This window comes from Octodon degus, unplaced genomic scaffold (genome assembly GCF_000260255.1).
Source record: "Octodon degus isolate 3935 unplaced genomic scaffold, OctDeg1.0 scaffold00045, whole genome shotgun sequence".
Lineage (NCBI taxonomy): Eukaryota > Metazoa > Chordata > Mammalia > Rodentia > Octodontidae > Octodon > Octodon degus.
Window position 1 is genome coordinate 10,849,982 of NW_004524621.1, and position 12,800 is coordinate 10,862,781.

General features: G+C 50.2%; 2 protein-coding genes across 6 annotated transcripts in view; one reads left to right on the top strand and one right to left on the bottom strand.

The window, feature by feature from the left end:
- Positions 1–301: 301 nt before the first annotated feature.
- Positions 302–8,449, top strand: Tpm2 (tropomyosin 2). Of its 4 annotated transcripts, none has more exons than XM_004631865.3 (9): positions 302–622; positions 919–1,044; positions 4,589–4,722; positions 4,814–4,931; positions 5,017–5,087; positions 5,540–5,615; positions 5,777–5,839; positions 6,002–6,071; positions 8,297–8,449. In XM_004631865.3, exons 1-9 carry the CDS (start codon positions 509–511, stop codon positions 8,377–8,379), a joined length of 855 nt encoding a protein of 284 aa, XP_004631922.1. In that variant the 5' UTR covers positions 302–508; the 3' UTR covers positions 8,380–8,449. The 4 variants fall into 4 exon arrangements, with proteins under 4 accessions (XP_004631922.1, XP_004631921.1, XP_023571734.1 ...); XM_004631864.2 differs by lacking the exon at positions 8,297–8,449 and adding an exon at positions 7,241–7,553; XM_023715966.1 differs by lacking the exon at positions 5,540–5,615 and adding an exon at positions 5,221–5,296 and having other exon boundaries at positions 375–622.
- A 1,426-nt stretch (positions 8,450–9,875) lies between these two features.
- Ca9 (carbonic anhydrase 9) overlaps positions 9,876–12,800 on the bottom strand; it is a 7,942-nt gene continuing 5,017 nt past the window's right edge. For both annotated transcript variants that reach the window (XM_023715964.1, XM_004631869.2), the window contains 5 exons: positions 11,168–11,325; positions 10,845–10,980; positions 10,680–10,706; positions 10,280–10,361; positions 9,876–10,145 (listed from right to left, as the gene is read on the bottom strand). In XM_023715964.1, coding sequence (XP_023571732.1) covers positions 10,079–10,145; positions 10,280–10,361; positions 10,680–10,706; positions 10,845–10,980; positions 11,168–11,325 — 470 coding nt within the window. In that variant the 3' untranslated portion in view covers positions 9,876–10,078. The remainder of the gene's footprint in view (positions 10,146–10,279; positions 10,362–10,679; positions 10,707–10,844; positions 10,981–11,167; positions 11,326–12,800) is intronic.

Below are 12,800 nucleotides of genomic sequence, written 5' to 3' on the forward strand. Positions count from 1 at the left end.
GGGGGGATTTGCAGGAAACTTCTAAATTAGGGGCAGCGGCTGCCACAGCTGAAGCGGGGAGGCACGCGGGTCCCTGCGCCGGGCAGCTGCCGTGAGCTCACGCCCCGAAATAGCCCCAGGGGCCCCAGCTGCAGCTGCCACCGCGCCCTGCTGTCACTCAGGGGCGGTGCAGAGCCCCCCGCCCAGGGTCTCCTCCCTTCCGCTGTGCCCAGGATGCCAGACGGCGGGGAGGCGGCCCCCGACGGTGGCGGGGAGGGCACCCCGAGGTGGGGCGGGCCCAGGGGTGGGCGCAGGGGGCGGCCGCGCCCCAGCCGGGCTGTCCTTCTGCCCCTACAAGGTTTGGGCCACGACGGGGGAGGGTCCCGATCCCAGCTCCGCCCGGCCCCTCCCAGCCTTTTAGGCACCCGCTCCTAGGACGCCCCAAAGGCGCCAGGTCCGTCTCACCGCTCACACCCGGTCAGCCCTCCCGTGTTCAGCCCCTGCCGGCCGGCCCGCCCCCACCGCAGCCATGGACGCCATCAAGAAGAAGATGCAGATGTTGAAGCTGGACAAGGAGAACGCCATCGACCGCGCGGAGCAGGCCGAAGCTGACAAGAAGCAGGCTGAGGACCGCTGCAAGCAGGTGGGGGCCCAGAGCAGCCTCTCCCCACTCCCCCGAGGTGGGGTAGGCCCTTACATTGGGCCCCCGACTTTGTACTTGCTCTCTGAGGCTCTTTCCCACCCCATGTGAGGGCAGTGCTTTCGCTAGACCCTCAGAGACCTAACAGGACCCACACTTCATCTCATCCACCCCAGCCAGGGGAGCCCAGGCCCCCCCCTTTCCATTCCTCCCTTAGCCCTGGGGCTCTACACTCACACTCCCCTCTCTCACTCTTCCGGCACCCCTGGCTGAACCGTGCTCCCCTGTCCTTCCCACAGCTGGAGGAAGAACAGCAGGGCCTCCAGAAGAAGCTGAAGGGGACAGAGGATGAGGTGGAAAAGTATTCTGAAGCAGTAAAGGATGCCCAGGAGAAACTGGAGCAGGCTGAAAAGAAGGCCACCGACGTGAGTGTGGACTTGGGGCACTTGGGAGGTGGAGGCCCCCTGGGATGAAGGGATAAGGGGACCTAGATCTTCCTAGCACCAGGGCAAAAATGGTTTCCTCTCCTTAACCCTGACTAGGGCTGGTGTACACAAATAATCCAAGACTCTGGGTAAATCAAAACCACCTACCATTTCCCTCTAGGACTTAGTTTAGTAATTCCTCTTGGTTCCAGCTCTCAATGCACAGTGATTAAGCAGTGAGTCATTGTGGGGGTGGGGGGTGAGAATTTACCATCTATCTACCTCAGTCTTTCTGGAGATTACATGGGTTGAGGGGAGTGTAGGGTGCTAGTGGGTAGGAGGAAGGAGACATCCAAAGATGAGGCCCTGACTTGAGTTATACCCCTAAGGGGCCATTAGAAATTCCCTGGCCTTGACCTCTGGCTTCAGTAGCCCTGCAGTGCTCTGTGACCACAGCTCAGGTTCTCCCTGCTCTTCATTTAACCTCATTAAGCTGTCAGCCTCCAGGCCACAGGGCAGAGGGACAGAGCCACAAATGCCAAAGTAGCCACCTTGGCAGGTTCTGCTTACTCTCAGATTTCTCTCCTCACCCCACAACCCTAACCAGATTTCTCTATTCTTGGCACTCCCAGCCCCCACCTTATAGTAGGAGACTGGCCTTAATGACTTTGGAAGTGGTGTTTTTGCTATTCTCTGCCTTCCACTCAGGATTTTTTAATTTTTTTTTCCCCCTTCCAGTGTGTTCCTCTTTATTCATTTTCAGAGTACAAACTTAAACTTGGATAAGCTGAATTAACCCAACCCACCTCTGGCAGGTACATTCAACATGCTGTATAAAGTGTAACATTCAATTTTATTATTTCTTTCTCAAGAGTTTTCTTCAGTCCATTAAGCCCCAGCTCCCCTTACATGGGCTTTGGTGGAGGTCGTGGGGCAGCACCAGCAGGTCTAAATCGGGGTGGAGGAGTTCGGTCCTTACGGGCTTCACGAGATCGATTTCTGACCACTTTGCTGTGAATGGCACAACTCACACAATAATGTAGCTTCACATACAGCTTGGGAAGCACATAACCGTCGAAGACACTCGCTTCGGAAATGTCCCTGATGGCGGTGGCCTCCACTATGTTCCGAATGACAAACTTCTTAATAGCCTTATCCTTGGGTACGCACCGGGCGCAGTTCGTGCAGCGAATAGGCTGCACATGACCGCGGCCCTTTTTGGCACGACCGTTGTTCCTTTTTTTTTTTCGTCATCTTGGAAAAGAGGACCCAAAAGAGCAGGATTTTTTAAATTTAAGATGGTCCTCTGGTTAGCGTGCATGTGAGGATTCACTCATAGCACCATCTAAACCTCAGCAATGGCATCCCTATTTGTGTTGATAGGTCTCTGTGTTCCTCACCACCCGCCCCCCCAAGGGTTGGGCTTCTTTGACCTCAGATTTTGGTTGTCCACCAGCCCTGGCACTTGAGAGGGAACTGACCTGCAGCTGCTAGCAAAGAGACCCTGGGCATCTGACACTCTATAAATAACCAAGGCCCAGTGCAGCTGGAGGCAGGACTAGAAACCCAAGGAGCTGGGTGGGGGCTGCAGGGACAGGGACGGAGCTGGGGGAGCTGCCGGGAGTAGATAGGAAATGTTGCCTAAACTTACTGTGTGACCTTGAACACTGCAGTTAACTTACTTGAGCTTCTCTTTTCTTGCTTCCCTTAGTCTAGTGTGTACAATAGTGCCTATTCTGTGGTTAGAGAGCAGCCAGGATCCATAGCTTCAAAGAGCTGGAAGAACAGGAAGTGGCAAATGTCAGTCCCATGACGAGGACCCCAGGACTCCCCAAACTTTGTAGTCATTTGTCTGTATGACCACCAGGAAGAGAGTTTTCCTTTTATGGAGTCTCATCTTTCTAAAGTAGTCCTCCAATGTCTCCCAGAGTTATTCTTCTCAACACCAGAGCTGTCTGCAGAATCTTTCCACACTGAGTCACTGGGCTCTGTGCCCATGACAGGCTCTAGCCATTCTAGGTGGCCAGGCTCCAGGTGCCTTCACCTGGAGGACAAGCTATCATCCACTTTCTATATATGGAACTGTGTTTCTCCTGCCCTGCAGTGTCACCCCAGTTCTGCCTTCTCTTCCTCTGCCCACCTGCTGCTGCCCAGCTCCTCCTATCCAATCATTCTTCCCTTCTACTAGTCCTTTTTTTCTTCCCTATCTTAAGTCTCTGTAGAGATTTCTCTGTCTTTATTTTTGAGGAAGAGTCAGTGATATACTTCTAACATGTATCAAGTAGCCTCTGTGTCCAAGTATTTCCTGCAAAATATTTTGCTATTTCGCAAACTTATCAGAATTGCTTGAGAGATTTGAAAAAAGGTTAAGATTCCTAAGCCCTTATACTGGAGATCTCATTTCTATGGAACTAGACAATCTGCTTAGTTTTATGAGCCTTTCAGATGGCTCTGCTGATTACTAGAAGCACTGAATTATCTTTGAACAATTCTATAAATTATGATCATTGGTTCTAAATGTATAAAGGAGGAAACGAAAGCTTAAGGAGTCTAGTTTTCCAAGATCACCCAAATGTTGAGGAGCTGAGGCATGACTGAAGACAACATGTTGTCTGATTTAGACCCTGTGCTCTTAACACCAAACCATATCTTTGCTCTCATTTTCTTTTAAGGGATCCCATTTTGCTGTTTCCTTTTATGGGGAGCCCTTTTTGTCTCTTTCTCTATATCCTGTTTTTATGGACCCACTTTAAAACCTCTAATGCTTTGCTTCCATATCGCAAGACTAGGGGCTGAGTATCCATCACTCACACTACCCTCCAACCGTCTCCTGGCCATGGGAGGGAGCCTCTCATTACACCCTTGGCTAGGGGTGGTGAACCAGCAGCACACATGCGCAGTAGGCACGCAGAGCCCTCTCTGTCAGCCCTCAAACCAAGTGTGTAAGTTGTTTTATGTAAACTAAAACTTCAGTGTTCAGGTTTAATTGCAGTGTTAGCACTGTGTGATAAGTTAAGTGGGTTTGGAGTTGTAATTTGGGCACTTGCTCTCATCACTGGTCCAGGCTGTCTCCTTTGAGCAACCCTGACTTGTCTCTTGGGTCCCCTGCTGGGAGTCTGCCTAACACCTAGTGACATCACGGAGCTTGATGTTGTGAATGGTTGGTTTTAGCAACAGTGGAGTCTGGTTGGCTTGATTCTTCCCCACCCCCTTACCTGGACCAGACTCCGCTATAGAGAATCAGGCTGCCTCACACCTATTTTCCGCATTTGGAAAGGGGACAGAAGGGACAGCCAGTGGGAGACTAACCATGCATAGTGGTAGAAAGAGCCTCACACCAGGGAAGTGGAGCTTATAAAGAAATGCAGGTGCTTGCATGGACCACAGAATCTAAGAAGATGGGTAGTTGAAAGAAAAACAGATGGACTATCGAAAAGCCAAGACATCTGAGTTCTTTCTGAGAAGAATCTTAATCATTCTCTGAAGCCCCTTTTCCTCATCCAACCCAGACAAAGCCTTTTGACCTCTGACTCCTGACCCACAGGCTGAGGCAGATGTGGCCTCCCTGAACCGCCGCATTCAGCTGGTAGAGGAAGAGCTGGACCGAGCCCAGGAGCGCCTTGCTACAGCCCTGCAAAAGCTGGAGGAGGCTGAGAAGGCAGCCGATGAGAGCGAGAGGTGAGCAGGGGTCCTGGAAGGAAGGGTGTAGGGGGAAGCTTGTCTCTGCTGTGCTGACCTCATCGTGCTTATCCCTCTTTCTGCCTCTCAGAGGAATGAAGGTCATTGAGAACAGGGCCATGAAGGATGAGGAAAAGATGGAGCTGCAGGAGATGCAGCTGAAGGAGGCCAAGCACATTGCCGAGGACTCAGATCGCAAATATGAAGAGGTGATAGCCCTGTCCCACTTCCTTCCCACTCCCAGGCCTTAGAGCCTCAGTCATCACCACTCTCCTCTCTTCCCCTTCCCCTCAGGTGGCCAGGAAACTAGTGATCCTAGAGGGAGAGCTGGAGCGCTCAGAAGAAAGAGCTGAGGTGGCCGAGAGGTAAGGACCTCCTGGGGTGGCTGGGTAGAACTCAGTCAGTGGCTGGAGATGTCTTGCATGGAGGCAGGCAGTTTCCAAGGCCTGGGGCTACAGGGACAGGTCCTGTCATCTGACCTCTGCCCGCTGCCCCTAGCCGAGCCAGGCAGCTGGAGGAGGAACTTCGAACCATGGACCAGGCCCTCAAGTCCCTGATGGCCTCAGAGGAGGAGGTAGTAACCTCTCCGGGCATTGGCACCTTCTCTCAGCTCAACTGCGCCCTCCATTTCAGCATCTCAGGCTGCTCTCTGTCACCTGCCAGGGGTCGGGCCGGGCCTGGGTCTTTTGAACTCTGCCTGCTGTCACGCTTATCACTTTGCTCTTCTCTTCTTTCCTCCACCCCTCCCCCACTGTGCCATCCCCACTGTCTCTCCTCACTGTGTCCTCACACCCCACCCTGCCACACACCCCTGCAGTAAATGTGGGGACCTAGAGGAGGAGCTGAAAATTGTTACCAACAACTTGAAATCCCTGGAGGCCCAAGCAGACAAGGTAGAGGGCAGTGAGGATGGGGTCCTGCAGGGGAGGGAGGTGAGGAACAGGCAGGGAGGGCTGGGTCCTCCATGGAGGCAAGATCAGGTGGCTCAAGGGGCCCAGTGGAGAAGCAAAGGATTCAATCAGATTTACTGATGGTGTGTATATGTTCCCAAAAGTATTCCACCAAAGAGGACAAATATGAAGAGGAGATCAAACTGCTAGAGGAAAAGCTGAAGGAGGTAAGAGCTGTCTTCCAATTCCTAGTCTCCCCCAAAACTACCTTTGTCCCCGCCAGATGGTGGCAGGGAATTGGGGGATTGGCATGGAAGGGAAGGGGATTTCACTGAGGTTCACTGGGTGGGCCTAATACTTCCCATCTCCCATATCACTTCTGTTCCCAGGCTGAGACCCGAGCAGAGTTTGCCGAAAGATCTGTGGCAAAGTTAGAGAAAACCATTGATGACCTGGAAGGTAAAGAGTGCCCCTCCACTGCCTGTCACTGTCAGCCTGTCTCTTACTTTCACATCTCAGAGTACTACCACTGTTAAACTAGAGGTGGAGCACCCAGAACTCCACAGACTCTGGTGGGCTGTTCCTGCAGTTCAAGGAGTTGGCATAGGCCACCGCATGTCAACTCCAGTGTATCTCAGACCTCAGAAGGCAGGAGAATCACCGAGTTTTAAGAACAGATTCCTTGGGGATTGAGGTATAGCTCATTGGTATAGTGCATGAGGTTCTGGGTTTAAAAAAAAAATCCTGGGCCTGGAGAGATAGCTCAGTGGTATAAGCACCTGCCTGGCAAGTACAGGGTCCTGAATTCAATCCCCAGTACTGAAGAAAAAAAAAAAAAAAAATCCCAGCTTCCTGGGTTCTACCCCAGCTTCTGGGTTCTACCCCAGCTTCCTGGGTTCTACCCCAGCATGGTTACTCACCTGGGGGCATGGAATTCATATTTTTCCCCAGCCCCTGATAATGCTGATGATGCTGGCCTTCAGACTAGCACTTTATGTAGCACTGACCTAACAAAAGCTGTCTCTAAGTGCAACACACCAGAATTATCGCAGAGACTTCTTTATTGAATAGTTACTCTGTTTTATGTCTGGGATTGTGTGACAACATTAATGGGAGATAACACGCTCAGCTACATCCGGATACTTGCCTGTCTGATCATTTGTATTATCAACAACACTGTGGTACCTAAAGTCACCTTTACTTTTCACGCTGATAATGCTTTAACTCTCATGATTTCCACACCTCCTGCTCCTGGCTGTCTGGCAAGTACTAAGTTTATTTCCAACCTCAGGACTTTAGACCTTTGTGGTCAAGTACCCTCCCTTCCTCTCCCACTTAAGCAAGCACACCTGCCTGCCTGGAGCACTGTGCCTGCAGGATTTGGGGAGAAGCATACACTAAGGGGCAAAAAAATTGAGGAACAGAGAGAGAAAGAGAAAAGAGGTGGGGCAGAGAAAGGGAAGAAGGGACATGACAGCTGGTGGCCTGTTCTCTGACCTTTTTCACTCTGTCCACCTTACTGTGATTCTTTCTCTCTCTCCATCACCCTTTCCTCCTCCTCTCCTGTCCTGTTTCCCTCCATTCCCTCTTCCCATACTCCCACTGGGTCACCCCCTTGGCCGCTCCAGATGAAGTCTATGCACAGAAGATGAAGTACAAGGCCATCAGTGAGGAGTTGGACAACGCACTCAATGATATCACCTCCCTCTGAGCCCGCACCAGCGTGGCCACCTCTCATCTCTTCCCCTCTTTCCATTCTCTCTGGGAAAGGGGTAGGCAGGAGGAGCAAGAACTGCAGCATTGCACAGCCAGCCTGGGCGCAGCCTAGGGAGAGCTTCCATCACTCCCACCACCCGCGCTGGCACTGCTTCATCCTTCTCTCTACCCACCGCCCCATCCACCCACTGCCCTCCACCTGCTTAATAAACTCTGAACTTGGTCTCCATGCTGTTTTCCTACCCTCCAGAGAGCACTTCATCACTGCTGCAGAACACTGGTTCATTCCTGAGGCCTTGGCTCTTTCTGATGTCCCACATCTTGCAACATTCACGCCCCTGCACCCAGTACCCCACAACACACCAGCACACACTGGCACCACTATGCATGGCACTCCTAGTCTGTTGCTGTCTGACTCACTGCTGCATGTGGGCATGTGTGACCCTGTCTTGTGCCTGTCAATTGGAGCACCTAGCAGGGGTCTGCTGGAAGGGAATGGAAAGGGGAAGCACAGGGAGGAACAAGAATGTTAGGAAGGTCCAGAAGTTTTGAAAAGTATTGATGTCAGCAACAGGGCCTTTCGCCGATGCTACAGGTCTGTTTTCTGTCTCAGTTCTGTCTGGTCTTACCTTTCCTGGATCAGCTTTTTGTCTTTCCTTCTGTTTTCAACTTTTCTCAAACTGAAGGAGGGGGGTAAATTGCTTCATGGTATAGGCCTCCCCACCCTGCCTGCATGACCCCAAGGCGGTAAGGGAGCCATCTGTCTGTGTTTGTCCTGGTCTATTCATTTGCCACTGCCATACTGCCTCAGGTCCCTGAAGGCCTGTCTTTCTGTGCCTCCTAACCCTTTCCTTATCTGTCACCTTCTTCTGTCCATGCCTTCTTGTGTGTTTCCCTTATGTCCCCCATTCCTGTGTTCCTTTTTCCTGTTTCCCCTCCCCATCCTCACCTGCTGCTTCCCCTCACAGAGACCTTGGCCAGTGCCAAGGAGGAGAATGTGGAGATTCACCAGACCCTGGACCAGACTCTGCTGGAGCTCAACAACCTGTGAGGGCTGACTCTGCCCCCAGCCAGGGTATAGTTGCTGCCCAAACCCAATAAAGCTGATGTTACATCCGAGGGCCCTGTAAGCCTTTCTTTGGTTGCCAGCAGAATTGGAAGGACCACTTCTGTGATGGGACAGCTAGTGAAACCCATGGGGTGGGGCCACTGGGCTCAGAAGTGAGTCCAAACAGGCTGTGTGAAGCAGAGGAGCCCAACAGGGCAAATGTTCTGGCTGTTGGTCTCCGTAAGGCACTGCCGTCTGCAACATTGCCCTATTCTAACAGGCAGCTGGGCTAGACTTTATGTTAAAAGCAAAACTGCAAGAGACAGGTTTTCCTCCAAAAGGCTGAAAGTCCCAAAGCCTTAGTGTGATTTTAAACCAAGGAGCCGTAGCCCTCCCAACTATCACACACACACAAAGCCCTTGTAACAATAGCAGTCATACCTGCCCTTTTCTAGAAAATCCGTGGTGGGCAGAATAATAGCTGTCCTTCAAAAATGTCCCTGTTCTAATCCTGAGATGTAAGCTTAGAAAGTGCAAGGGATGTTGTGACTGCCAAGCAGCAGAGTTGGGAGATTTTCCTCTGTTGCTGGTGGGCCTTACAAACAGGAGGCCAGAAGACTGAAGGTGAGGAGATGTAAACAGAAGCAAGGCTGCACTGGCGAGAAAGGGGCTGTGAATGCAGGTGGATCTCAGATCTGCAAAAGGCGAGGAAGTACTGTGCCACGAGACAGTCCAGACAGCTCTACTGACAAAACTCTTCACATCAAGTTCATTTTAGCGCTGTGTCTGCATTTCCACTAAGCCTTGACTTGTTACAGTTACAACAGGTTGGCAACCACCCTGGGCAAAAGGCTGCTGGTTAGGGAGGAGGATGTTATGAGGTTTCTGGTTAAAATGTAACCATCTTTTTTTTAAAAAAAAAAAAAATTATTTGTTTGATACAGGATCTTGCTAAGCATCTCAGACTCATAGTGATCCTCCTGCCTCAATCTCCCCAGTGCTTGTGGGCCACCACACCCGGTATCCGGGGCAGGCAGGGCATGCAGTACTGGGGATCAAACCTGGGTTTTTGCACTTACCAGGCAGGTGCTTAGACTGCTGAGCTAACTCCCCAACCCCAATGTAACCATTTTTCTGATTTGACAAACAAAAGAGACTTACACATACTTTACTAAAAATTTTTATTTGTTTGAGGACTGGAGATTAAACCCAAAGCCAAAAAAAAAACCAACCCCAAAGCCTTTGCACTGAGCAATATCCCAGTCCTTTAAAAATATTTTTTAGAACACAATTTTTTTTAGATAGGATCTTGCTAAGTTACCTGTGCTAGGCTCAAGCTTTTTTTTTTTTCAGTACCGGGATTGAACTCAAGACCCTATGCTTGCCAGGCAAACACTTATTCTACTGAGCTATCTCCGCAGCCCTCAAACTTTCAATCCTCACTCAGCATCCTGAGTGCTGGGATTACAGGCATATGCCACCACACCTTGTTTAGAAGTGTTTATTTAAAAAAACATCATGAGTTGAGTTCAGTCTTTCTCCCCTACTACAAGATCCTATTGGAGTGGTTTAAGAGAACAGAAACAAGATTACTTTGAAGGTTTCAGAGGAACTGTATAGTGGACAGCACAGGACAAAATTTCTGTGTCCCCTAAGATTCCATTCATTAGGTGGTTTCTTTGCACATTCGAGTTCTGAGTCGCTAAGCTCCAGTCTCCGCCATCTCAGCTGGGCTGTAGCTAACACCCTTTTTGGTTCCACTTCTGTGTCTATACAATAAGGAACTAGAATCAGAAAACTATCTTTGGTGATAGTATTTGCATGTAATATGCTTGACGCCTGGAGTTCTGAACTTCACACAAGGGGTGAGGGTGGGCTGTGCAGAGGGGAAGGGTCATATTACCTGTGCTGCCTCCTCATCTGCATGAGGAAGGCAATGCTGGTGGCAGCAAAGAGAAGGCCAAAAACTAGGGCCAAGATGTCCCCTGGGAGGGAAAGAGGAGGGGCTGCCTTAGGGGGTGGCCCACAGATCCCTCCAAGCCTGGTTCTGTGGGGGTCCCATCCCTGCCCTGAGCTCCCAGCAGCCCCCAGGCCTTCAGTCTCCAGAAGAGGCCAGCCAAGGGATGAGGGTGGATACATGAGAAGGTCTAAGATAGGTACCATGGTTCTTCCTAAGAGGAAGTTAAAGGATAGCTTGGAGAGGGGGATGTTAGATTTCTGGATCAAGTTGGGGCGGGGAGTCCCCAGGGCTAAGTGATGCCAAGGGTGTCTTCTAACATCAGGAACAAGAGGGAAAGACTCACCAGTAGCTAAGCAGGAGCTCATGTGGACTGAAGAGAAAACAAAGACATTAGAGCCAAGGACTGGGTGAGGGACTCTGGCAAAAAATAAATCGGCAAAGGAGGAGGAGGGGCCTGCAGCAGCGGGAAGTGGGGCACAGCAATGCGGGCCAGCAGATATAAATGCACCTGGCTCAGGGCTGCTCTGCACTTCAGCAGGGAAGGAGGCTTCAATCGTTCTTCCATTCAAAGGCTGTGTGGCTCGGAAATTCAGCTGTAGCCGAGAATCATGAGGTCCCCACAGGGAGCCAGATAGGATGTGGAGCTAGGGAAAGCAACAGATAGTGCAGGTGCGCTCCAGGCTTAAAAGGAAACAAAAGGGCCCAACAAAAGCTCACAGCTAGCATCACCCTCCACCTCCCCCACTCCTTCCATGGACTCTGGATGGTCTCACCCATCCTAGGTCCTCCATTCCTTTTGCCCTCTGGGTTCATGCCATGCACCAGCCTTACCTGCCTAGCACTTAACCTCACTGTCTGGTTGAACACAGTCCAGATGACCCCCTGGGAGCAGGGGGGTGTGGTCAAGGACCCCTCATATTGGAAGTAGCGGCTAAGGTCAGAGGGTAACAGTGCAGAAACATCTAGGCCTGGGATCCAAATCTCTGAGCCTGTGGAGAGGACCTGTGATTCCAGCAAGGCTGCTTACCCTGGAAGCTGTAAGGTATAGATTCAGTTTTTACCTCCCTGAAGCTGAGTGAACTACCTGAGAGCACTCTTCCACAGTGTGTGGTCCTTTCCCTTAACTGCAGAAGATGCAGCTCAAAAGCAAGTGTCCTTGGACGATGAGAGGCCTCCCAGTGAGGAAAGCACCCTTTAAACCCTCACCCTGAGTTTTCACTCTTATTTTACACACTATCATAACATGCTAGACTACTGACTTAAGCCCAAAACTAGTTTAAAAGGAAAAATGGGCTTTGGGGTGCATAGTTCAGTGGTAGAGTACTTGCCTAGCAAGCTTGAGGTCCTGGTTTTGATCCCAACATGTGCTGGGGCAAGAAAAATGGTTTGAAGGTTGGGCATGATGATGCTTGCCTTTGATCTCAGCACCTGGCAGTCTGAAGCAGGAGGATCACTGCAAGTTTGAGGCCAGTCTGGGCTATAAAGTGAGTTCAAGGCCAACCTGAACTGCATAGCAAAACCCCATCTCAAAAAAACAAACAAACAAACAAACAAACAAACAAAAAAAAAAACCAAAAAAACTAAACTAAACTAAACTAAAAACGAATTAAGTAGCTTGCAAATAAGTTTAATGTTTGTAACTATAAATGTTAGTTTTTTTCATGATGCAGTAAAGAGCTAGGAAAGATAAAAGCCTTTATGAACTCCAAAGACATGGAGGGATGGAGGGCAGATGGGGCAGATCATCTGGCCTGAGACACAGAGAACTGGGGCTTCTATGGACTTATGCTAGGAGTAGAGTTTGAGAGGCAGTTTGAATTACGTGTAAGGAGCTGGTTGAGGTCTCTCCTGTGTGTGCAGGAAAGATAGAGGAAACTGCACCCAGGGCTGGACTGGGGAAGGAGGAGGACGTGGTCATTAGGAAGATAAGCTGTTGTTTTAAGGGCTTCAGCCATGTTAGATGGCCACCATAATAGTTCAGCAATTCATACTAGGGCCAGAACTTGTCAACAAAAAAAACACAAAGATGGGGCTGGGGAGATAGCTCAGTCGAATAAGTGCATGCCTGGCAAGCGCAAGGGCCTGAGTTCAATACCCAGCTCTGCCAAAAAAACAAACCAAAACAAAACAACAACAACAACAAAAAAAAACCCACAAAGATTCCAAAGGCAAAGTTCCTTCAGTTTAGAAAAAAAAGACCTAAAGGACCAGTAGAGTAAGGTTTAAAATGACCAAGAATGCCAGGCATGGTGGCACATACCTTAATCTTAGCACGCAGGAGGCTGAGGCAAGAGGATAGCAGATAATTTGGGGCTACCCTGAGCTACATAGTAAGGTCAAGGACAGCCTGCACTACAAAGTGAGGTCACACACAGAGAAAGATCCAGAGGGACTGAGAATGGAAAGATCTTTCTTTCTTTCTTTCTTTCTTTCTTTCTTTCTTTCTTTCTTTCTTTCTTTCTTT